Source organism: Lampetra planeri, chromosome 10 (assembly GCF_965212315.1).
Source record: "Lampetra planeri chromosome 10, kcLamPlan1.2.h2, whole genome shotgun sequence".
NCBI classification, from domain to species: Eukaryota; Metazoa; Chordata; class Hyperoartia; order Petromyzontiformes; family Petromyzontidae; genus Lampetra; species Lampetra planeri.
This window is the reverse complement of record NC_136116.1, coordinates 14101753-14128220: the sequence shown is the minus strand read 5'-3', so window position 1 is coordinate 14128220 and position 26468 is coordinate 14101753. Positions and strand designations below refer to the sequence as shown.

The 26468-nt window shown below is 49.0% G+C and overlaps 1 protein-coding gene across 2 annotated transcripts in view; it reads left to right on the top strand.

Annotated features, from left to right (window-relative positions):
• The window catches only part of LOC144721064 (glutaminase kidney isoform, mitochondrial-like), a 30917-nt gene extending 6523 nt beyond the window's left edge, over positions 1-24394 (top strand). The window contains exons 2-18 of one of the 2 annotated variants that reach the window (XM_078598398.1): positions 480-576; positions 1268-1389; positions 4253-4382; positions 5984-6063; positions 8546-8709; positions 9627-9685; positions 9828-9860; positions 10627-10685; positions 11923-11989; positions 12990-13040; positions 14981-15157; positions 17869-18000; positions 18531-18623; positions 19225-19286; positions 19538-19614; positions 20058-20121; positions 20750-24394. In XM_078598398.1, the coding sequence (XP_078454524.1) occupies positions 480-576; positions 1268-1389; positions 4253-4382; positions 5984-6063; positions 8546-8709; positions 9627-9685; positions 9828-9860; positions 10627-10685; positions 11923-11989; positions 12990-13040; positions 14981-15157; positions 17869-18000; positions 18531-18623; positions 19225-19286; positions 19538-19614; positions 20058-20121; positions 20750-20900 (1618 nt within the window). In that variant the 3' untranslated portion in view covers positions 20901-24394. Of the gene's footprint in view, positions 1-479; positions 577-1267; positions 1390-4252; positions 4383-5983; positions 6064-8545; positions 8710-9626; positions 9686-9827; positions 9861-10626; positions 10686-11922; positions 11990-12989; positions 13041-14980; positions 15158-17868; positions 18001-18530; positions 18624-19224; positions 19287-19537; positions 19615-20057; positions 20122-20749 lie in introns of those variants that run through there. The other variant, XR_013585834.1, reaches the window with a different exon arrangement.
• Positions 24395-26468: the final 2074 nt, after the last annotated feature.

The window sequence follows — 26468 nt, the reverse complement described above, 5'->3', positions numbered from 1 at the left end:
GTGGAATTTCCCTAGCAGAAGTGCACTGCCCAACAGTCAACGGAGCATGGATACTTTCCATATTTAAGTGCATTGACGCACACTTGCTTACTTTTTTGTGGCTCTGCTGGATAGCATATTGTCTCGCTTGACGTCCGACGTTTCTCGTGGAGATGAGGCTTTGGTTCCTGTAAGAAGCTCTCAGCGTGCGGAGTGAAACCTCAGACATCATGTTGAACAACAGAGGCCACAGCCTGATAACGCACCTCAGTGCCTTTGTTACATATTGGTAATTGTTTTTAGATGACCTTTTACACTTCCTGTTTCATTGCAGCCGAGACCTTTGCTTGCATCATTTCAGCTCCCCAGGGAGGCGGGGGAGGAGGGAATAGAATTGTGGATCGTTGGTAAATTGACTCAGCGTCGCGTGTTCCGGCCACTCGGCCCACCCCAACCTGGCTCAGTCAAAGTTCACTGCTGTTGTGCTTCTGTTCACCCAGGAAGAGGGGGACACGTCTTTTGCCCAAGCTGGAGGACCTGCTGTTCGACACCATCGCAGAGGGACAGGACAAGATACCCATCGTGAAGTTCATCACCGTACGTAACTGCCCCGGCTGACCCCCGGTGGCGTATTTGCCGTCAAAAGGATAGATTGACACACGTGAGCAAACGTAGCTCTGTTTGGACGCGTAGCGATAAAGATACAGGGGGAGACCCCCGGCTTGACCCAGTGCCCAAGTCCCACCACCCAAAAACGGTTTTCAAGGACCAGATTTATCTGTTGAGTTATTGCAGAACCAGCCCCGTGCCAAATGTTAGGCCGACTCCCAATACTCAGTCCCACCAGCAGTACTCGCCGTGCCAGTCATGCGTTACTTTGTTATCCGTGCACCATTCCATTTGACTCTGCAGAAATGATTCGCCCATGGGTGTTTAAAGCCTTCCACAGTGCTGGTTAATGTTTTATGAATACAAAACCCATTATCACAATGCTTGGGTAAAGAGTGATCAATTTGACCTTTCCACTGGTTGAAAGCGTCTGTGTTTTTCACACCAACTGATGTCAGCGAGGGAGATGAAAGGAGAGTGTAAGTGCAGACAGTCGCATTACCTGGCTGGATTGTCAGCTCGCGCCTGTCGATGTGACGCACTGTCGCCATGAGCGAACGTGATTCCGGTCAACATAACCTGAACGTGCCATTCAGGTGAACGTGAGTATCACACGGCGGGGGTGGGGGGGAGCGTCTGTCCGAGCGGCGCCCACCACGGTGTCCCCGTGTCCCCGCAGGCCCTCAAGGCCACCGGGCTGCGTCCGTCGGACCCGCGCCTGCGAGACTCCATGACGACGCTGCGCAAAGCGGTGAAGACGGCGTCTGAAGGGGTCACCCTGGACAAGGAGCTCTTCCGGAGGTGATCACCGCCCGCCGCTCACCCAGAGGCGTCCCGTCACTCGCAGTATGTGCGTGCGGGCGCCAGGTAGTCCAGTGGCTCTGGACTCCATTTAACCCGTTCCCGTTCCGATGACGTACGTGTTCGTACGTCATCTGTAAGAGGCCATGCGGGGAGAGCGCGCGGCACAGTTTGGCGCCGGCTATTGTAGAGTGCGGTCGTGTCACTACAGTTCTCTGCGGTGAGCACAATGTCTTTAAAAACAGCGGCGCTACGCCTCTCTAAATAATTTAACGCAGAGCCGCTTGCGCATTCCGAGATTCAGCGGTGAACGGGACACCCACCCCGCGACTTGCAGACGTCTCGTAACGGAGAAGGGTTAAGAAAGATGGCCGAGTGGCGTAGGGGTCAGAGCGCTGGGCTGGCACCGTTGGGGAGCAGGGTTTGATCCGGGCAGCCGTCTGATTAAACCAGATTCTCAAGTGGAGTGAGTTGATGTTCTCAGGCTGAGAAACATTGGACATCACTTCGCACAACACATGGTTCAACTCGCACACAAACACAGCAGAGAGCTGTACAGCGCAACCATATATATGATATGTTTCAATAATTTCAATTATCGGTCTTGTGCATATGTCTGCAGACACATTCCACAACGACTTTGGAATTCCATAATGACATACAATCTCTGGAGAGAAACAGACAATCGCGTGACAATCGTGCCTTGGTCACTTCACAATTATTAGTGGTGTGATTTTATCAGCTTGGTCAAAACACGTTACGTGTGTTTACTGTGTGTCCCGCTGAGTTAAATGTCCAAGGTCAACAACATGCATTTGTTTTTGCAGTCTAACTCAAAGCCGAGTGTCCAGTATCCCATCGTCAGATATGGGTAGACGCTTCTGTGTGATGTTAAAACCCCCTATCGCGTTGCGTTGTTGTGTAATAGCGTAACAAAATAAGCACGTTAGGATTTACGAGGTCTTATAAAGTCAGCTCCCATGCTGTCATACATTAACATCGCTGCTATAGAATACAAATCACTGGACTAAGCGTCGAGCATCAACTAGGCTAGTGTGTTTTCTCTCATACGAAGCGCAGCTCTCGACCACGGGGTCACCCTTGCCGATTGTTATTTATCCGCACGCCACGAGAGTTTGCAAAACTCAAATAGTTCTTTGACCAATCACGGCGCTGCGCAACGAGCCACACCCCAGGCAGTTGTTTGTGCTGCCCACTGGGCGTTTGTGGGGGCGTGCATGCCCCGCCGGTGCCACGTGGCTCTGCTCGTCCTCTGCTTGGCCATCAGTTTAACACGTGGGTTTGGCGTATGTTGCGCTACGAAACACAGAGACCCCAGCTCTCGATTCACACTCGCGGCCAACACCAGTGACGAGTATCTGAACCAGTCCTCGGCCTTCCTTTGGTCGACTCAGCCTCAGTTGAGTACCTGGTGCGATGTGTAAAAATATTGCCACGAGGGAGACAAAGGCGGCCGGACGTGGTGCTGGCCACCCACCCCCTTGTGTGCTGTTCTGGCCTTCATAGGTGCTCGCTAGTAGCACTTGCCCTAACATCCTGTCAAGGCTACACGGGAGATCTTTCTCTTTGTTATATGTGTTATGTTTTCCCACTTTGGGAATGTTTTCTGTGTGAGGCGGGGTGGAGGGGTATGGTGGGGGGGGTGATTTGATGGGTATCACATTGCGTCGCAGTTTGAGTGAAATAAGTTCGGTTCCTTGTCAAGGGCACCCATGACTATTGTCTCTTACCGTACCCTCTCACTCTGTCTTAATAATTAGCCACTGACAAAACTAGCCCTGACACTAGCTTGGCTATGCACTGGATTTGTACATTTATGCCTGCATATATATAAATGTGTGTGTGAGTGTATGCATGTGTGGGATGTGGTGATGTGATGGTTGGTCAGCACATTATGCTACCATCCTGGCGACGTGCGTTAAGCTCCTGGTCACATATAACGTCGGCGGCATTTGGTCGTCTAAATGTGGTCCGGCCTTCCCCTCGCCTGTAATCGATGCCTCGCGCGATGTGGGATCATCAGCATTGGGGCGACGCAGACAGCCCAGGTGGTGTGCGCTGCTCGTCACACCGCCCGCCCTCTAATCGCTTCTTGACGACAGCACGTGGCCCCCACGGGGACTAAGGATACGAGCAGAATTATTTCATTTGTATGCGTGCGTGCGTCTTTGTTGCGTGCGCCCACGCTTGATATGCAATATTAATATTTTATACCGATGTGCTATTTTTATACTGCACTGTACTGTGGGGGGCGGGGGGGTGTGAGGGGAAAAAACCTGCAAGATTTTTTAAACCCGTTAAAGGTCACAAACACTCCCAACACTATACCCAAGAGCATGGATCGTTGTTGAACGGTTGTGGTGACTCTGTGCCGATTGTTCTGCTGCAGTTTTACGGAATGACGAACCCCTCCTGGTGATTTGATGAATTAAAGACGAGCCACAGTCATACGATTGTGGCCGTGCAACCCAAAGTATGTATCTTAGAGTTAACCACGATAGTGTGCGCTCCTACAACTCGAATCGATTCTGTCGTTAACGTTGTGCTGAATGGCGAGGCTGCTGTGGTGGCGTGTATCCATTAGATGCGATATTTACAAACGTAAAGCACTAATCGTCACACAAGCAAACCGATGCACGCATAGCGAGCTTCAGAACATATATTCACCGATGAATAGATGCCGTCGTTTCATCCCTCTTGCGGCGGTGGGTTAATGTTGAGGCTGCTCGAATGCGCCATTGTGCAACGATATCCTATGGTTACAGCGGGAAACGACGTCCACTCTGCTGCCCATCGATTTGTAAGTTACAATCCCTGATTACGAGACCTCGTGTCTCCCCAGGTGCGTGGGCAGCAACATCGTGCTGCTCACGCAGGCGTTCCGCCGCAAGTTCGTCATCCCCGACTTTGAGAACTTCACGGCGCAGGTGGACAACATCCACGAGAACGCGCGGGCGCTCACCTGGGGCAAGGTGAGCCACCACCCTCCTCACCTGGGGCAAGGTGAGCGACCACCCTCCTCACCTGGGGCAAGGTGCGCCACCACCCTCCTCACCTGGGGCAAGGTGAGCCACCTCCTTCCTCACCTGGGGCAAGGTGAGCCACCACCCTCCTCACCTGGGGCAAGGTGAGCCACCACCCTCCTCACCTGGGGCAAGGTGAGCCACCTCCTTCCTCCCTGTGTGGGCCAAGTGGAAGTGCACACTTCGATTCCCCACGGGCAAAATGGCCGTGAAGCAATTGGCCCAAAACCTAGAAATGCGGAGCTTCCTGACAAAAGGTACGCAAACTCTCGTTATGCATTGTGGAGCCTTGTGAGTAAAGCTTCTGTCAAGCGGGACTCTGGTGTGTGCATCCCCATGTAAGTACAAATGTTTTAGTCCACTTGCCTGTTGGCTTTCGAGACCGATATTATCCAGCGGCATTTGTTAAAGTGAGCAAACTTCTGCACTGGTTTTGACTCGTGCAGACGTCGGCTGAGTCAGGTTTCTTAAACAGATGCTGCTGAGTTACCAGACGCTATTGGCAAGAGCACTCCGTCTAAACGATGCGGTTCAACTCAAAAGCAACGTTACATCTAAAGTCACTGTCTGTTGTTGTGGAGCATTATGTGTAAATGTATAATATTAGCACAACTTTGTTCTGTGTCTGCACATTGAATTAAATATTCCCAGATATGGAAAGCCATGAAGCCGATGGACTCAATGTTTATTTGTATTCGTGTGCGATTCGTGTGTGTTTTTGTAGAGCTGAACAAACTATTACCTGGCCGGGTGGCTGTTATTTGAGAGTTCTGCTTGCAGATAGAATGTTCCGAGTTGAAGTCCTGGCCAGCGTATTCATTCTTCAACATTGTTCTGTGGAGAGACTAGTTCCCATCATAGGAATGTGGAGTGTATTTCCACCACTGGATCAGGACTGCCAACAAAGATGAGCACCATCCAAAGCTCGTTTTGGACTGGAGACACATTTACTGACTGTCCATGCGACAGCCAACTCCAAGGGCTGGAGTTGTAGGGCAATGCAGTGTGACCGGGAGATTACGCATCGTTTCCATTATGTTCTGAGTTACTCCTGAGTTACTCCTGTTGTGAAACCATTGGGCAATACTTTTGCAGAGTCTGTGGGTTAAAGGCGCAAGACCGCTTGATTGAATGTTGAATGTTTAACGAGATATTCCTGCCACCTACAACATATCTCACTGTAACACACAGGGTGACTTAATTTCTCTTAGCCGTATTTCTCATGTAGGGAATTCAGGGCAGCTGTGAAGTGAGACCGGCGTGTAAAATCGAGGCTGCAGCCTGATTTTGATTTGTGGCAAAAATGTAGTTGTCAAAAAATTTGGAAACTTACGAGCAGGATGACAACTTAAGTTTAAAACTTCAGTTATGTCCTCGTGGAAACTATAAATGTGACTTTTACGGCTGTCCAGACTCTTTCAGTCGGGATCTCAGCAGTGTTGGCTCAAGGCACTGACATGCTTCTTGTTCTCCGAAGCTGCACAGACACCTCTTGTATTCTCCGTGTTTGTGTGTGTGGGTGTGGGTGTTGTTGTGCATGCTGGATGCAGGTTGCTGACTATATTCCACAACTTGCAAAGTTCAGCAAGGACCTTTGGGGTGTCTCCATCTGCACTGTGGATGGGCAGAGGTGACCTTTTGAATTTTAAATACTTATTTGTAGATAAGTAGCAAGCCTCCTCGCTTTACTTGAAAGTTACCCGTAATTCTTCAAGGCATGGCTGATGTATACATTTAACCGGACGTTATTTAACCAGAGGATAATTTGTTTGATGTATTGTTTGTTTTGCGGTGACTGTAAAAAGTGAGAATAGTTCTTAAGTTTTCCAAGTCTTTTTCATATTTAAGAGCATATCCTTGCTCATCACCATCGGTGGCTATGAAAAACCACAAGAAAATGTCCCATTGGATCCAGTCTCACTAAAGTATGACCACTATTTTTACTCACCATAAGGTTGCACTTATTTTATCGACTTATTCGGATGATGGGCTGAGTTAACTCCCACGTAAAATCAGATACTGGTTTGCCTAGCTGTATGGACACACACAGTAAACACACAGTACATACACAGTACACACACTACGCACCACAATCTTGTCCCACATCCGGCCGCATCGCCGCACGTGAGTGAATTCAAACCGCATCTAGCGAATTTGGGGTAGAAATCATCGGTAAGCCGCATTTACAGCGAGGAATGGCACAACGAAAAACTTGCATAGAGCGAGGGAAACCTGCAGTAGGAGTTTCACTGTACCTACATGTTACCTACTCTTTTGTCAATCCATTGCTGATTGAGGGCCTTCCCATGCCTTGTGGGTAAGGGGGTTATTTTACCGTACTCCGCCGTGCTGGTCAGGGCAGATATCACGCTCCACCGATGTTAGCCGTGGCCAGGAATCGAACTCAGGTCACCAGGTTCACGGTTGAGTGCACTCACCACGCGCCGTGCCACCACGCCGCCCACTGCAATAGTAATGAGCCAGTCAATGCCAACGGCAATTACAATGGGAATATTTGTTAGTCGATGCTCCAAGTGAGCCTGTGTGTCCGTGTGCGTGTGCATGCGAGTGTGCCTGCGCGTTTAAGTTTAGCACATGACCGTTCAGGCAGCATAGGAGCCAAGTAACGTTAGATATTGGGCAACGAATGTGTTTGTGAATCTTGACTTATGCATCATATACAGCGTGCCAACAGTGAGGGTTCCTGCCAAACACAGAATTATGGTTACTCTACTGTGTGGGACACATTATCTCTGTTAGATAACATCCTGTTTTAGCATATAGCTATTTCTGACAACTCACCCAGCACCAAAGCTTATTAACATCGGTGTTCCCTAATAGTGTGCGGGGTATATATAATAGATGCCAGTCATGTTTCAACACTCCGAAGCCAAAAATGCATTGTGGCTGTCTGGCTGAAGTGTTCAAACTCACAGCAAGAAGGCTTGCGACTTCGATCCTTCAGTCAGTTTAAAACAAACAAAAAACGGGTGCCACCTTTTTTTCTAGGCGGTCAGCGGCGGGTCATCCTGTGAACAGAAAAAAAACTGGGCCCCCCGCACTAGAAACTTAGAATTTGACGCCGCTCACTCGCGGCTGCCAGTAGCGACTCATGCCACCGACTAGCGCCCGTTTGAGCGCGCCAGAAGCGTTGCGGATTGGAACGTTGTAATCGCTCGCAAGAGTTATCGCGAGGTTTACGTCGAGTGAACTGCAGCTGTTAACTTTTCAGCAATGTTTGTTCGTACTTGAAGTACGCCAAAAGCGCACAAGCAAGGCGATGCAATTGTGGTGCGCAGTTGCGTAGTTTAGGCAAACGAATATCGCGAGAATTGTCACGTCACGACAGCCATCAGTGTGAATGCGTTGGACTTGTTTTGCACCGAACGCAGCCAGCCGTGATTATCGGAGGTGTGGGGGGGGGAAGGACAACAAACTAAACACAAAAAACACGTAACACGGTATTGACACTTTGCGATGGCTGATTCAGACCGTAATCTGGCAGCTACACCCAACCAGCTGATCCCAGGGCTGTGAGGACAAATTCATCTTTAGCTATGGGACGTGTTTTTTTGGCCAGTATCAAAGTATGAAAAATAAGAATAGGTTTTACCCTTTCTGGCAATGAAACAGGAGTTGGGTTAATATGTTCAAACACCAAATAAATACCTTCTTGCAAGGAATCAATTCTGCATTAACCACACTTGCTTTTGGGTAAAACGTGCGAACAAAACTGCTCTGATAGTATATGCATTTTGATTTAAAGCTTTCGTGACTGCAGGGATTCATATTCTTGGTTCTTTCGATAAAGTCACGTAGAAGGGAAATAATAAAATAATATAAATATTACAAAAAAAATTCTCACGACGTTTCGACTGCAACACAAGCAATCACCATCAGGTGTGAAATCCACGGCAAGAAAATTTGCAAAAAGTAGAATATGCCTTGTCTTTGAAACTGATTGGCCGACACCAGACAGCCTTCTTTGTCGTCTCACCATTGTCAGAAACAGAGAACGCCAAAAGGCGAACAGCACAAAGACAATGCAAGTGTCAGCGCGTTGAAAGCTCGTGGCTCTTGGTGAACGGGGGGGTCTCTTGTGCGTCCGCCAGGCACTCGGCGGGCGACACAAAGTTGCCCTTCTGCCTGCAGTCGTGCGTGAAGCCTCTCGTCTACTCTGTGGCTGCCAACGAGCTGGGCACGCAGCACGTGCACCGATACGTGGGCAAGGAGCCCAGCGGACTGCGCTTCAACACCCTCTCGCTCAACGAGGACAGTAAGGGCCCGACACCACGCGTGGCAACCGCAGTTGCCGCGATTAAATTTCTTTACGATATCGTGTAACTTTTTTTTGCGTTTTTAGTTTGTTGTCCGTCCGTCCCCGCACACCTCCGATTTGCGTGGTTGCCTTCGTACGGTGAAAAAAAGTTTGTACATACGTACATACAGGGTGCTTCAAAAAAAAGTTAAAACTTCTGAGAGTTTGCAGCTCTGGAGACCACCTGGAGAAGATTCCAGGCATGTGTTGACATTGATGGTGAACTAATGTAGACTCTTTGACTTTTTGAAGCTATTAACATAAATGTGTTATCATGTTTCAGTGTATTATCCGTTCTTATTACGTGAAAAACGATAGTCCCATATAAGTGTTAACATTTTTTGTCAAGCACCCTGTATATACACCACGTCGCAACCAGAGTTGCAACAATGTCCTTTTTCATGACACCGTTTGACTTTTTTTTCGAGTTTAGTTTATTGTCCTTCCCCTCACACCTCCAATTAGCACGGTTGGCTACGTATGGCGCGAAAGACGTTCGACATGCACAAATTGACGGTTGTCGTGACTTTACGATTCTCACGATATCCGTTTGCCTAAACTCCATAATTGTGCATTTCTTGCTTTTGCGCTTTGACGTACTTCAAGTACGAATAAAGATTGCTGAAAAGTGAATAACTGCGGTTCACTCAACGTAAGCCTTACGAATGATTATAACTTCGCAATCGGCAGCGCTTATGGCGCGCGCGTGACGTCAGGACAGAGGGAAGTTCGCAAGATGGATGGTTTAACCGTAGGAGGCATCAACACAATGGATGTTTTTTTTTTATTATAATTACATAGGAGCTTTCTTCTCGTGGCCAGAGAAGCCGTCTGATCGTGACGTGTGTGCGTCTGCCTGTGTCCCGCTTGTGCAGACAAACCCCACAACCCCATGGTCAACTCGGGCTCCATCGTCATCACGTCCCTCATCAAGGTCGGTGGATTCAGGCCATCGCGTAGAATAATCGTGAAATTTTAATTCGTGGCCAGACAGCCGCATGGACTTTTCGCATGCGTTTTGAAGTTTCAATTCAAGCGGCACTTCTAAAAAGCGGTTTCCTTCTCTGCTTTCACAGCAAGGAGCCAGCACGGCAGAGAAGTTTGACTACGTAAGTGATTTCCCTACACACCTCGGAACGGTCACGGCCTACATGTTTGTTTAATACGAATCTGTGAAGTTCGTATTAACGTGGTCTGATCAATGATACTTTATTATAATTTGACGAATGGCTGACCATCGTAACCATGGCTTTCACAACAACTTAATTGGTCGAATATACCTTCAACGGATAACATTTGTAAACACACTGCACGTTGACAGTGTGCCGCCCACTATACATGCACCACGTGGAGGAGCGTTGCCTAATTCCACGCAGGTTTTGCGGCTGTGTTGTGCGGCTCTCCGATGCGTTTTTCGGGTTGTCGGGCCGCACGCTGCTCGGCGGTGATGTTCGATGTTTCGCTCCACGCACTCGGAGCTTTCTTCAGAAGAAGCTCCCAGTTTGTTGAGCGGAACGACATCCTGAACAAGACGCAGTAAAATCCGAAAATTACATCCAGACAGCTGTGGGCATTGCATAACATTCACGATGCGCGTGTAATTGAAGTGACATTGAGCTACGTGGTGCTATGCTTAGAGTGCACGGCTTCCAGTCAAGGCTTTGAGTTGAAATCCCGTTTGGGGGTCACCTCAGCCTATCATCCCTCTAGGTTCGATAAAACGATTAACTGCTTTGTGGGAAATCACCAGTGGTTGTCACACAGAGAGACTGCAAGTTCAGTCTGCTACCCATCCTACCATGGCAGTACCCAGGCAATAATGGACACTTGTTAATTGTGTTCCCTCCTTGTGTTGTCACGGTTGTGTTTGCACAGGTAACAGAGAACCTGGCCAGGATGGCTGGACACGAATACATTGGCTTCAGCAATGCCACGTGAGTGCTTTGCGTTGCAGCGGTGGTAAACTGTAAACAGCGAGGCATGTAAAGGCAAATTCAAATTGCCACTGGTGAACCCTTTGCAGTGTCGCGTCACTGGCACCGGGCCACCGTGTGGGGACGAACACCGCCCCATGTTTGCAACAGAGGAGTGGAATTGATCGTTGTTGAGTGTCTACTTTGTTCCGTGGGCACTTCCAAATCATTGTTGCATTGAAGCATTTGTTTATACTGCATAACCTTGGACCTGTTAAACCAATGTCAGTGGGTGGGTACCCCGATGTTGTGAACATTAGGAAACTGGTTCAAGGTTGTCATGTTTAAACAAGTGTTCCTAGAATTAGGCCCTTTGGTCAATAAACACAATGTTGTTTCCATTCATAAGCCACTTCGTTGAGCTATCATTTGTGGCCAGGTCGCTTCTGAAAAATAGTTCTACAGCTCAGCGGGCCTTACCTGGTAAAGTAAAAATAAATCGTTAAAAAAGGCCTCTTATATTCAGCCACTATAGTCACTGGTAATCGAGTACCAGGGATGATACAAATCCCGTGGTCTGGCACGTGTCATTACGTTTCAGTCCGTGTCACATGGCCTCATTGATGCATCACTCCAGCCTGCTGTGTCAGAACATTGAGAACCTGTGAAAGTCGCAATGACGTTGTTCATCCTGATCCTGGGAAATGCTGTTACATGCGGCAGTGTTCAGCGTCTTCGTTTTGTGGTTTAATTCCACAGCTGCGATTGACCATCTTTACTGTGCAAACTACGCGATGATGCTGCTGCTGCTGCTGGGTTTAGCAGTGGTGCACAAATAACGGCATTCTCAACCCTGTTTGTCAACAACACTTGCCTTAAAAGGAAAAATGCGCAATGAGCAATGTTTCAGGCAATGGCCTTCGATGAAAATAAATTGTATTTTATTATTTATAGATATTCCGTACTTTACATGATCACATACGGAAGACGGTATGAGATCGTTTCCTCCGATTCTGTTGCATGTAAGTACGTGTGTGTGTTGAACTTCTTTCGCACCGTACGTAGCCAACCGTGCTAATCGGAGGTGCGGGTGAGCGGGTGCTCTCCCATGTGTGCCTGAGTATTGGTCGAGCGAGTGAATCGGTTGATCTCGCATCGATTGACGACATCACTGGACGACAAGGCATGTTAACGCTATCTCCTGTCCGTTTAATATATCTCCTATTCGCAAACGCTGCCTCCTGTCCGTGTGGCACAGATTCCAGTCCGAGAGGCAGACTGGGGACCGCAACTTCGCCATCGGCTACTATTTAAGGGAGATGCAGGTGAGGAGTTGTGCTTGGGTGAGCGTGGAGCTCGCCAGGCACGCGGCAACGTCACAGATGCACGTGCAAGGTTTACAGAGGGCACGTAATTGTTCATCTATACTCAGCTATGTGATGCTTTTTGTTTGTTGTCCTTCCCCGCACCTCCGATTAGCGCGGTGGGCTACGTACGGTGCGAAAGAAGTTCAACATACATACCTACATATCTTGTGTTTTGGATTCAGGATTATTCCTGCCACTTAAGCCTAGTTGCTCGCCTATCCGCTGACCAACTTCACACGGCCACCACGGAAACTTGAGTGGGCTACACAGTCCCCGTTCCTCCTTGAGCTGTTCCAGTCGGGGGATAGGGAATTTGATTGGAGCTCGCGTGACCTAGGGGTGAGGACTTTGGCATAGGAATGTGGAAAGAGCGCGCCGAGGTCGTGAAGGGGACGTTGCGATGAGCGGGGACGCGCGCGACGGGAGCGAGGAGGGCAGCTTAGCGGGACAGGCATTGGAGTGGCACCCAAACGTTGGCGACCAAGGGGAAGAGACCCCCCCCTGGACGATCTTAAATTTGGAGCTTTCGTGACTGACGTCGGCCGCTGCTCTGCAAAGCACAAGTCTGTCCCGACGTTGGAGAACCGTTGCCGCGTCCGGATTGCAGTTCCGAGTTTTTTACCGGATCCTTTGCAGAGACCATGAAGATAACAATGGAACTTGCCCTCCGCCAAATGCCCTGGAGCGTGGAGATACTTTACGTATCTGTGTTCAGCTTTTTTCACGTACCGTACGTAGACAAACGTGCCAATGGGAAGTGCGGGGGAAGGATAACAAACGAAACATAAAAATGAGTTCTAAAGAAATGGTCTTCATCGTTTCTGTTCACGTAGAGGGACCACGGAAGAAATTGTACAGGTAAAATCACCGACTAATGTTGTTCACTTGGTCAATGAAAGCGTGGTTACGGTATTGGTCGTGTCGTTAACGAGTGCGTCTCTCTTCTTACCTCTTCTAGTGCTTTCCTGACAACACCGATCTGACTGCCACCTTGGATCTCTACTTCCAGGTTTGATTGCACAGGGAAAACCCTCTTGCGAAGTTATGGGGAAGTGTTCGGTCAGTATTAACTTAGCAGTTTAACACGTAGGCTTTTGCGACCAATATTATTAATTGTATCGTTTTTTTGGGTTAGATCGCGTAAATATAAATGTGTTGTTAAATCCGCCATCACCCGACACATCCAATTAGTCAGGTTTGTCACGTAACCAAAACATTCCAATTCGTTGGAGAGTAAACCCACAATATTTATAATTAACTTAGCAGTTTGAACTTGAGCAATAAGTGTCAGACTAGTCGATGACAACTTATCTAAATTTATCGGGGGCTTAGTACGTGGATTCCATGTGGTCCTCTTTCGTCTAGTTGACTCAAGCAGTCAATAGGTTGCCCGCTCTTCGTGATTCAATTCTTCACTGAACTGCCGTCTTGAATCACAATAATTCTCCCACTGCGCGTCTTCATTCAGAAGAGTCAATTTCGTCTCGTCACGATCAGCTCAGTGTCTTTGGTGCGTAGTAGTCGTAGTCTCCGTCATCATTTTCGTCCACTCACAGTCATCGTTGATCGGAGTAAAACACAACTTGTGGACGATCATAATCGTCGCCGATTTCCTTAATGAAATTAACCCAGCGTTCCGTGACCCTCGGCAAACCCACTTGCTTCTATCGTCCTCCCGCCTCGTCCCACCTGACAACCCCCCCCCCTTAGCCTATAACCAATGACCATCGTAGTGTCATCATGTTACCTCGGCATTCCGTGGATACGGGCAAGCCGTGGAAAGCGGCGACGCAAGGGAAACGGAGCCCGTGGCTTCTGCTGGGAAGTCTGATGATGCCTGGCGCCTCCCGTGTGTGCGCTTTTTGGCGCCCCGTCGCGCCGTCCCAGATATATTTCGTCACGGCGACGGTGGCGCTTCGGAAAGTGTAAGCTCGGGTGGCGCTGCGATGCGAGAGAGCGCGCCAGCGCGCCGTGTCTCGCCCCCTCCTGGCCTCGCGCAGCCGATGGGAGAATCTTGATTTTGTCGAAACGCCAACAGGGAACGATTGTTGCATTCGCGTCGTGGGTCGTCCATGGACGCTATTGGTCTGCTGAATTAAAATAGTGTTCCTAGATGGGAAAAAGTCAAGTTTCTTGAAGGGTCCATTTCACACGTTGGCGAATCCGCAGTGGTTTGACTTGACCTGACCGTCAAGTGTTGCTCACTCAAAGGAACATTGCGTGAGCCGATGCTGGGCATTCCACATTCTTGTGATGAGGGCCACTTGACCTTCCACAGAGTTATCTATGGGCTGAGATTTAAATTAATAATAGATATCAAGTTTAACGAGGAATGATGTTTGCATGTGTTGTTCGTACAGTAACCAAGTGTGGGAATGGAACATAGTGTAAGCAAAGAGATCTGTAGTTTTGCCATTGCTGAGTTGATAGAGTGGCAGAGCATGCAGCCACGGGGGCATAATTAACTTCCTGGCCAGGGCTGACCCAGGCCGTTATCTCTCAAGTATTTATAAAATGAGAATCGCTTTCAGTGTCATAGATTGTCATTCTCAAGAATTCTACTTCCCACGTATCCTGTTACAGGGAACCGTTTGCTGCACGGTAGTCAAACTTTAACCTCCAGACCTGGAATTTAACAAATTGCATGAAAACTCAGATGAAACATGATGCGTATTTTTGTGCACTGTATCGGTTACCCCGAGCCGAGACCATCAACCCGTTAACACTTTAGAACCCAGTTTAACCGCGGGCGGCCGATGCCCGAGTTCAAACCGAGGAAGTCACCCGGTGCAGGCTCGGCGCTCCGACGGCTGAGCCAGCCGGTCGCCTCCATGCCACCGCTTTCACGTCACGGTGCCCCCTCCCCCCCCCACGGCGAACCGGCGCTGTCCCCGCTGCCGCGAGCTCGCTCACCCCCCTCCCCGCCTCCACGTGTCTCCCCCGCCGCAGCTGTGCTCCATCGAGGTGACGTGCGAGTCGGGCTCCGTGATGGCCGCCACGTTGGCCAACGGCGGCATCTGCCCCATCACGGGCGAGCGGCTGCTGAGCCCGGAGGCGGTGCGCAACACGCTGAGCCTCATGCACTCGTGCGGCATGTACGACTTCTCCGGCCAGTTCGCCTTCCACGTGAGTCTCCTGCGATTGCGCGCACACGGCATGATAACGATAATCATAATAATAGTTACGATTTGTTACTTCTCGCTCGTTGGCCCAGGAGAGCCCCCCGTGACTTTTGCACGAGGGTCCTGCGGAGTTTTTTTTCACGGTCGCGGGGTGATGTTGCTGCTGCTGTGTGAAATCCCACGATTTTGAGTGATTTGGAGGTAATGTTTCAGCATTGGGATGTGTGGTCAATAGCTCCGATTAGCACGGTTAGCTACGCACGTTACGAAAGAAATTCAACATACACACACACACAATTCCAGTTGCATCGTGTGTGGTTTTTTTAGCTATGGGAAGAAACCAGAGAGCCCGGAGGAAACTCACGTGTTGAACACGGGGAGAACGTCGCAACTCATTATTGTTTTTGCTGGTTCTCTTTTGTTTCTGTCTCATTTATATGGGTTTATTAGTTCCAACAACCTAAGTGTAATTCTCGTCCCCAATGTTATTCAAAACGTGCACAATTCCACGCACGCTATTAATTGAATCGTTGAATGGCAAGCGCACACAGTGACGACTTCCCATCATCACTTAATTCTCACTTCAAGTTGCCTCTCTCAATTCGACGACCCGAGAGAGACAGTGGTGGCCGAATCGACTCACGACCAGAACGAGAATTTGCATCCTGCCGACTGCGAAGTCAATCACTCTTAACCGTAGCGTCACCCCTTCCCATCAGCCCCAAACACGTGCTCCTGTCCTCGTCGTCAAGAGCTCGGGAGAACGTTGTACGAAAACTGGAAGGTATCCGGTGCCCAGTGGAAAATTGTCGAGACGCAGTGTGGCACGGCTGGGACAAATTCTTTGCTTTGGAATCTCGTGGTTTAAATCACTCGCGCAAAGAGCACGGCAGAGGCAGGGTTGATGATTCAACTCCACAAATAAGTTGACCCCTGATTAGCTGCGCCTGCTCACGCGACCTTCGGCTTTTGTTACGCGGATAAACAAATGATGCAACATATGCTATGGCCTTGGCATTAGTGCACATTACTAGTTTCGTATTTTACAAACATGAGCGATACGAACATTTGTGAATAATTTTAAATGTCCTTTCACATGTCCGGGTCACACTGTCGCAGAACACACGACATCCATGCAGAAGCCTACGAGTTTACATCCAGATTTGGGGTGACGCGGTCCGTTATCACTTTTAGGCAGATAAAATAAGGAGCACTTTGTATGACGTTAATAGCGACTATCTTATAAACAGACTGCCATGGTTTTTTTTTCGGTAATACAGTTTTCATATATTTATTTTTTACCGACAGTCTGAATTCATAACCTTATAGACAGCGGTTATATATTTGTGGTTGAAATGTTGGGAACATATCTCTTGTATGCTCACGTTGTTGTTGTTGTTTATCAACAACCCTCAGTGATTTTCAGCAGTGCATAACAGGAGCATTTGAAACAATCGCACCCGAGGTGCCGGTGTACACCGGGGAGACTCAGATCTCGATGCGACGGCATCTCAGATGCATCGGGCAGCATGTGGAGGCTCAGAGGGATGAGAATCGTACGATAAAATCCACACTGCGCCAAGTGAGAGCGCGTGCATGTAGGTTTATCAACTCGGCTGACACGTTGCAAGCTAATTATAGTTATTTATAAATAGGCGATTATTTTATGGATACCGCGTATGATGCAATATCGTTTCCAGTGTACATTGTTTTCCCGGGTGCCCAGTCGTGTCGGGCGGTACACTTTGCAGATCGCTTGGCCTCGCGATCGGAAAAAGCCTCGAATTAAAATCGCAACGTTGACTTAGACCATCTGAATGCTGGATCGCTTTTGTTATCATGGCGATTATAATATCACACCGCTTGGTGTACATTTCGATTTGGGGTGAGTTGAACGATGGCAGATGACTGCACGAGGTCCGGATTAATGCCCAGGCCAGGTTTAGATTTTAATTGCCATTGATATTGTTCAACGTGGCTAGGAATTTAACATAGTTCGCTGCGATTGTAACATGGTGCGATTAACCACCAGCATCACCACCACTGGGCAGAGACGCGCTCTGCAACCTGACGACCCTGCACCGGTTGAAGTGATTTGCTGGAGGAATTGGGAACCAAAAATAGTCCCCCAGGGACGTGGCTGAATGTGTCTCTTATGTCGGCCGACACTCACGCGGCAGTGCTAAAGTACCACTCCTGGGTTCTGGCAAAAGCAACGGTACGATTCCGTCAGGAACAGGGAGCATTGCCATTGGCAGCGATGTCTCATAGAAGTACATTTCAACCGAAGAAAACTCCGATATAAGTAAATTAGCAAATGAGACGTCTGTTTAATTTTAAGTTTGAAGTAACATTTGAGTCCACTGGCCGCTGCTAATTGCAGACAAATGTTTTACGGAAGATTTTATTTAAATAAGAAACATTTGACCTATTTCTGAGTCATCAGCTTGGTGTGATTGTTTTAAACAAATGTCACTGGTTGTGACGGTCCGCACAATTTTTATATAATTTCTGTTGTACGTGGTGTTGAACTGTATTCTCTCCGTTATATTTCAATAGCCCTTTTAGCATCATTCCCCCAGTGGTTGTCAATCAATGAGGTTGCCCCTGTCATGTGCACGTGTATGTGTGTGCATGTGTTTGCGTGTGCATGTGTGTGTGCATGTGTGTTTGTGCGTGTGTGTGCGTTTGTGCGTGTGTGGACATGCTTGACAGGTGGGGCTCCCGGCGAAGTCGGGCGTGGGAGGGGGCATTCTCCTGGTGGTCCCCAACGTCATGGGCATCATGTGCTGGTCCCCGCCGCTCGACAAACTCGGCAACAGCGTCCGGGGCATCCACTTTAGCCAGGTGGGCTGCAGCTCCACCACGCCCCCCCCCCCTTCACATCACACCACGGTCGCACCTTCAACTTCGTCTCAAAATAAATCAGAGGAAAGCTCCAGCGGCCTTGTCGCTTGATTGTTCACACCACTGCCGATGGAAGGGCCTCCACGGAAGGGGGAGCTCTTGAGGGACCATCGAGGGAATGTTTTGCAAATCCTCCACGCTGGATAAGTGTCTTGGGAGAGTTGTGAGGACCAACGATTGACGTGCGTGCGCGGCTACCTCTCGTTTTTACGCGGGGGGGGGGGGTCGTGTTCTCGGACAACGGCGCGTAACTCAAAGTCGCGTAAATTCAACGGAATAAATCGTTAAAAAAGGCCTCTTCTATTCAACCACCTTCAACCGGACACCTCTGGTGCTGCCAACAAGCGACGCTTCTGGTTTACTCCCGGCGCCTCCCAGCCAGAAATCGGACAGCAGAAGGAATAAGTTTACGACTGAAGGTGTTCACAACCCCCACCTCCCCCTCCCCTCGCTTTCTTCCTGCCGAGCAGGAGCTCGTGTCAATGTTCAACTTCCACAACTACGACGACCTCAGGCACTTTGACAAGAAGCTGGACCCACGACGCGAGGGTAGGGAAGCTCAGGTGGGCACTCAGCACTCACTCTCGCCGTTAGCCGGGCGCTGTCATTCACGCCCGGGGTCGGCGGATCATCGTCCACGCACACGCATTCGTGAAACTTCTTCCCTACCCCGTGGACCCACCCGTACTGGACATCTTTAAAAAATAAAAAAGATTCTGATTCGGAATTTCGTGGGTTTACTCTGCAACACACCGGTGTGCTGAAGTAGTAACTAACTGGCACTTTTTATTTACGTGACAAACCTTACTTATTGGCTGTGTCGGATGGTGGTGGGTTAACGACACATTTATATTTACGCGCTCTAACACCTAAAAACCTTTAATATGAATCTTAATATTGGCTGAGAATACGTGACACTGGTACATCTTTACCCGTTTTACAATTTCTCTACCGCTTCCTCGGTTGGCGACAAATTCTGCAGAGCTCTTCACTATACCCCCGTTGGGTGGAACGTTTGTGCACAGTACATGTACGTGTGACGACGAATTATCTGTCTGTGAGAAACTAAATATTATCCTCATTTTGCTTTGCAAGCGAAGCGGTGATTGTAAGTAGGACCTCGCGTACGCGTGGGCTAAATGTATCCCTGTGCTCACCTCTTAGGCTAAGACGGTGGTGAACGTCCTCTTCGCTGCCTACAGCGGGGATGTGTCGGCGCTTCGAAGGTAAAGAGTTGCATTTTAAATCTTACAGAACCTTGCACGAAGCATCAGACTCCGTTGCAGCTGTATATGCGATGCACGCGTGTGTGAATACTTGTTCAACGTGTGTCAGTAATGAATGAAAACCCATCCCATATAAGGCGAGAACATACAAACTCTACACATGAAGGCGCCCGAGACACAAGACTTCCCGTAGCTCCACCCTGCCGCCTTACGCTTGCGTGCGTGCTTGTGTGTTTATTGCTTTGCCGTAGATATGCCCTCTCGGCGATGGACATGGAACACAGGGACTACGACTACAGGACGGCGCTGCACGTGGCGGCAGCAGAGGGTGAGTCCTTCCCCATTGCTCAAAAGCTCTCGGGACTCATCCAAATGGTCGTTGGCCAAACATTCAGTTCTTTTGAGCTGGTGGTCTGGATAAGGCCGAGAGATTTTGCACCCCCGATTAGCACGGCCGGCTACGTACGGCGCCAAAGAAGTTCGACGTACGTACGCGCACGCAGTGCACGTCTCTCGGTGTCACGACATCCGTTACGCCACGGCGGTAGCACCCCCGGCACCCCGCCGCGGGCGGCAGGGTGGCGCTGTGTCGGCGGTTGGCTGCGGGGTGGCGACCGAGCCCCTTGACGCTGGCTAAGCGAGCGGGTGCGGCTCTCCGGAGCCGCCACTTCTATCCCTGGCGGTGTGAGCGCCCCCGTGCGGTATCGAGCCAGGCCATGACCTCTGCCCCCCCACACCCCACCACCCCCCCCCCCGGCCGTGTCATGGCAGGGCACTTGGACGTGGTGCGGTTTCTCTTGGAGTGCTGCAACGTGAGTCCCACGCCCAGAGACAGGTGGGTGCGCTGCGCGGCGCCATCGCTCTACGGCTCTGTTACGCAACGGAATCGGACACCCGGCGAAATCACCGATCGGGAGATCTGCCCATGTACAGTGTTTAAGAAAGTAGGCGTGGTGTTGCCCAAAGGAGGCGTGTCTTTGCCCATGTACGGCCTTGTGTATCGTGAATCGAGGTTAATCGTATCGATTCTGCTCGGTGGATCCGGCAGCCAGCTCCAAGTCGATCGTAATTACGGGTCAATCGCCGTCTCGATCCATGGATTGAGTCACCCCATTGGTGACTATATCGTCATGTGACACACCCCCTTTGTTTTGATTGGCTGATATCTGCATGATCGGTGATTCCGTCACAGTTCGTTTTTATTGTATCACAGCGCCGCCTTTATCTTTGTCCCGGCTGTATATCCATGAACGCCATGGAAAGATATGGCTGCTGTAAATAAAAACAGTACTATTTTTATATTTGATTTGTTTTATGTGCATACTGCATAGCTGCATCAGACCACGTGAATGTGTGTCTGTGTGCGTGTTCGTGTGTGCGTGCGTGTTTGTGCGTGCGTGCATGTGCGTGCCTGTTTGTGCGTGCGCATGTGTGCGTGCGGGTGTGCGTGCGCGTGTGTGCAGGTGGGGTAACACGCCGATGGCCGACGCCGTGCTCTTCGGACACTCGGAGGTGGCGCAGCTGCTCCGGGAGTACGAGCTCAAGTACGAGCTCGAGGAGAGCGTCGCCGACAACGCCCGGGCCTTGCAGGGGAACCCACAGGACATGGCCTAGCAGCTCCCGACCGCGAACGCTCGCGCAGAGCGAGGGGTCCCTCGGGCCGACCGGGCCGCACTTGAGCTCGACCTCCGACAAGAGACGGCTCGGGCTCAATGTGGAAGCTCTGAGGCTGAGCAAGAGGGTGCCTGGGCTGTGAATGTGGCCATCAGACTGTGCTGATGTCCAAGTTGTGGGCCCCCCTCTGGGCTGGGGCGGATGGCTGTCAGTGTTAACGAGAAGGCTTGGTACCTTGATACGTCGATGGATGTTCGTCATCGTCCGAGTGTGCAGTCTGTGAAGCGTAATCTTAGGACATTGCGATTTGAAGCTTCCGTTGCAAATGTGAATTTCACTCCGACAGGCATCCTGGGTTAAGAACAAGTAGCACACTATAGGATAAGTATCAGGAACATGGCTTGTCATTAGGGGCAAGTGGCCCCACAGTAATATATATTAAAACAACTTTAGGAATACCTATCTGCACGTTAATGTGCTAGTGGCACGTTAACGTTTTTGCACCAGATAAAATACAATTTCGCAAAGGGATGGCTGCTCGCAATTGGAAAATAAAACGAATGCGTAGCAGCTCCGCGAGTGATCGTGAAGGACTGCTGCTGCAGGGCTGGCCCCTAGCAGCCGCTGTGCAGCGACGACGCTGGGCTCGGCAGCAGAGGTCGCAAACGGGTTTTGATTCCTTACCCGTACCCGGCCGCACCAGGGTCGCAAATGGGTACCCGTACCCGTACCCGGCCGGGTACGGGTAGCCGTTCCCTACCCATACCCTACCCGAATTGAGTGACAAACAGCTACTCACCAGTGACTCACGGCCTACCCGTACCCGTACCCGGCCGCACCAGGGTCGCAAACGGCTACCCGTACCCGGCCGGGTATGGGTAGCCGGGTATCGGGTAGGGTACGGGTATCGGGTACCCGGTTGCGACCTCTGCTCGGCAGTCACATGGCCAGGCCTGGCAGTCACAGGGCCAGGCCTGGCAGTCACATGGCCAGGCCTGGCAGTGAAGGAGGCCGGGAGAGTCCGGGGCCCCTTCACTGCTGTGCCCTGCTGCAGCCACTACCCCCCCCTCCCCCATATCCCCCCAACTCTATAGGCTGCCGTACAGCAACAGCTGTGGGCTCGCTATTTTGGTTTCTTGTCGACCAGAGGATTGACAAGGTGCAGGTGCACTCCGTGTGTGTGTGTCGTGGAGCCAGTCGTCTTTTGGTCAAGTAAAACAAAAACTGCTGATTTCTTTCAGAGTCCACTGTTGTAAATTGAGTTTAAGTTGTTTTTCGTCACATGCACTTGTTTTTACTCATGAGTACTTAAGGACATAAGATATAGTTATGTATATACTGTACATGAGTTATTGTACAAATGTTTTTAATCACGTGTTTGTGTGAGCGGTTGGGCTATGCATGACGTAGCTAAATATCCAGATTTCAAGAGCCTTATAGCCGAGCAATTAAAATTTTACTCTTTAATACGATTAAGGCCTTAGATTACATGCTAGTCACTTTTACCAAAGTCCAAAACCCATTGGACACCTTTGGGCCCAGTGTTCCTGTGAGGCGCATGGTGAGAAAAACCAATGTCCTGGTTTAACGTCCACTCAGATTTTAACCAAATTTGAATTTGGTTTGATTCAATCAATCTCAAGGTTTAGCAGTCATCAAAGCCGATGTATTTGTTGTCACCTATACCTTGCAATCGCTTCTTTACTTCTGACAGATCACACAGATGTTGCAAAGTCAACAGCCAATTTCCATGGTCCACTATTATTCTCCTGCCATTTGGCTTGCATTTTTCTTTTTGGGTTTCTAACAACTGGCTATCCACTCCAGTGTCTGTGTCAGTAATCGCCCTCCGCTGTCCAACAATATTACAATGGTGGCATTTTGTTTCAGAGTGTGTATGCATAGTTTCGTGCACTCACACTTGCAAAGAGTCATCGGTTGAATTCTTGCAGCTAGCCTGTACATTCTGCCGTGATTTACCTGGCAGTGAATGTTTGAAGCTTGGCTAAATCTATTACGTCTTGATTTGAAGCTTTCGTGGCTGCAGACATCCATACCCTCTGGTTCTTTCGGTAAAGTCACGTGGGTAGAAAAAATAACAAAAGAAAACACGACGTTTCGGTCGCAACACAAGCGTCCGTCTTCAGGTGAAGCGTCCATCTTCAGGTGAACACAAGTCTTCAGGTGAAGACGGACGCTTGTGTTGCGACTGAAACGTCGTGTTTTCTTTTGTTATTTTTTCTATCTACGTGACTTTACCGAAAGAACCAGAGAGTATACATCTATTACTTCAATACGTATTTTTCTAATTATCGGATTTATTACTCCATTAATCAGTCAGCCCCTAGCCACGTGTACCGCTGGATGGGAGGTGATGAGCGCGTGCCTGGCGAGGATCATCTGAATAATGAGCCGTGCTGGGTGTGGCTTGTCGGGGGTTTCCCACCTTCAGGAGGCAGGATGTTGGGGGTGGCCGCCATTTTGAAAGGGGTCCAAGTAATCGACCACAGAAAAGTAGTGCATTTCTCTTCTTACTTTCTAAATACGTTTTTATCAATAAATCGTCACAGCCCTATACTTATTTTAGATTCTGTATGTTTCAAGGGGTTGCAATCAACTGCCACCTTGTATAAGTATATGGGTTTACTGTGTTGGAAATTTGTTCAAACCATAAGATGGCCATGAAAATATGTAAAGAAAAAAAACTGTAATCCTTGAATTCTGACAAGAGTTTTGACATCGCTGCGAGTGATGGCCTTGATGGTAAAACTAGAGACTTGATATATTTCTCTTGACGAGACCTAAAAACTAGAAATTAGTGTTCTGAAGCACATAACGCCTTAATGTATTTCATCTTTAATCGTTGTTAGGGTGGACATTTTTCCCATTTTAGTTTTGGAAATTACACCTGGGAGTTGTGTGCAAGGGTTCCTCGGAACATTTCTCAGTCGGACAGCACAATCGCCGGAGAAACCAAACCTTCCGATGTAACGCAGCTGCTGTGCATGGTGCTTGCCTGCATCTGGGTCCGTCTCCAAGACCTCCACAGATTGTAGCAGATCGATACTGGGCGAGCAATTGGCGAACTTCCCTGTGGCAGATGGCACGCCATTTTCTGTGGCCATAACGTTGCATGATGCATTCGTTTTTTTGGCACAAATCATTTAGTCTTTAGGGTATTTTCTTAAAATTCTACTCCAAGCCTTGGGTGTCCTACTCTTGAAAACTATTCTCTACACATCTTGTGCCGGGTGTAAGCCACGTGTACATATTGCATTTTGTTCCGAAGGTGAACACTGCTTTATTTAAGGGATGGTTACTTTCCGTACCATGTTTTGTATGTTGTTGAGTGTAAGATGTGGATGAAGCACACCATCAAGGTGCTGCCTGCACTTCTGGCTGTGTTGGACATTTTCAATGAAGCATTTTTTTGTTTGCCAAGTGCTATTTGTGTGTTGTTTTCCCAGCGTGAATTAAAGCACATTTCTTCATTGGCTCTGCGTTGCTTTAAAACTAGCGTGCTTTGTGTGTGGTCTAAGCGAGCCAAATAGAGAATAATCTCAATCAAAGTGTCTCCCTATTGAAGTGAGCAGTGCTTATCACCGTTGGAGCTCTTTTGCCAGAAGTGCAAATTCCACATTCTTCTGACGGGGAACTTTTTTCACCTGCCCAGATGATAAATAGTTATGTCCTTTAACCAGAAAATTCCCAGTAGTTGTGAGACTGTTTCAGCAGTCGTGTAATGAGGTATTTCACCCATTCATTGTATTTCAAAAAGCATTCCGTATTTTGCTTGTGGAAGGAACCCAGAATATCTGATGACTTTGAATCAAAGACATAATTAATTATGGACCAACCGTGCTGAAGACCAATTCCAGAGTGGCCGCCAAAGGAGAAAATACCAAGAGGATCTCCACTGAGATGGAATTGTTTGACATTCATGAAATCGGCTCGTGCGCAGGGGGTAAAATGATGGCTTGTTGCATCGCGAGGCTGAGATAGATGGTAACGGCTTGGGGAGACCTCCGTTGACCGGTGAATAGACCGCGGCTAATGATAGAGTAAAGGGGAAGTCCAGCTGATAACAGTGATGGCTCCACATTGTAACATTCTGCTAGACCCTGCATCTGCTGCACTGTTGAGGCTAAACAGGATGAACTTGGGGCTTCTGGAGGACCACTTCTGTTGACTCCGTATAAATGTGTAGTGCAATAGCGCCGACTGTTGTCCAGCAACGGCAACTGCGGCGGACGAGCAGCACACGCCGGTGAGCAGTAGCAGGGCGGAGGAACTGGGGCAAGGGTCATGGAAGACCCCCTCTGGAAGCCCCTGGAACCTGCTAGTGGGTTCGAGAAGGGAGGCGTGGCCAGGATGGAGCCAGACCGCGCCGGGTAGCATGAAAGCAGCTGAGAGCGTGAGCTCAGGGCTGCCGGTTCTGTTCTGGGATTGGGCTCGTCTCGTCGTCGCTGTCGTCTTCGCCGCCTTCGTCGCTGCCGTCTTCGCTAGATATTGCGCGGCCAGAGAGTTGTTGGCTGTCTCGGTGGGCACCATCGGTGTTACACGGTCAGGGTTGTGTTAAGGCTAGACGACTAGGGAGAGAACGAGGGCGAACCTGTGAAGGCGTTAATTAAGAAGGTGCTTCTGAAAAACCCTGTCTCCCGCTCCGCTGACACTACAACTGGGTAAGTGTGGATGACAGGAACATTTTGCCACAAATGTCAGTTGTCATAAACCCGTAAGCAAATGATTAACATTCGCAACTTGGGTTAAGTTAACATTTTTAAAACTTACATTTTTTTGGGATTATTTTTGTTAAATGTATGTATACTTTTACTTATTTGCTGAATTTAAACAGTGCATTTTAGGTTCGGCACAGTCCATAACTCGATTATTACGCTTGGCTACGTATGTGCAAAACAAGTTCACCTTACATGACCTCTCCTTGAATCGTTTTTTTGTTATCGCACATGTGCCGTGATTTTTATTCTGGATAACCGTGCCTTAGCTGTGATGTTACTCCCAGTTAGACTGAAGTACCATGCTCGTACACTTGGTGGTGCTGTGTGCCCATTCATTGTTCCTTCTGAACACAAGCCATTGCTTCGGGAAGTTTTCTTTTTCATCGGCTATTCAGTGCCAAATATACCACCAGTACCTTTGGCAGGCACCAGCTTACACGCAAGAAGTTTAACTGGTACACCTTCACAAGATGGTGATCATTTTAGTGTTGCCAAATAGCATATGAATGCCATGATGATGGAATCGCACCTATTGATAATGCTTTATGTCGTTCACGTTTTGCTGTACTTAAAGTGTATCGAGTCAATTACGTCAGCAGAGGTAGTCCGCGGCGATGCGATTGGTTTGGTAATCTCCACAGGTAAGTCGATGGTCATGCAAACACAAGCATTGCATTTCATCGAACATTTCTCCAGCTTCGCAATAAAACACGGCGGTGCGAAGTGCTTTAAAAAAAATTATGGTAAATAAATATTACTTTAATAATTATAACACATTACATTAATCCGACACTGCACGTCACAGATTACGGGAGGATCATCAGTCCCA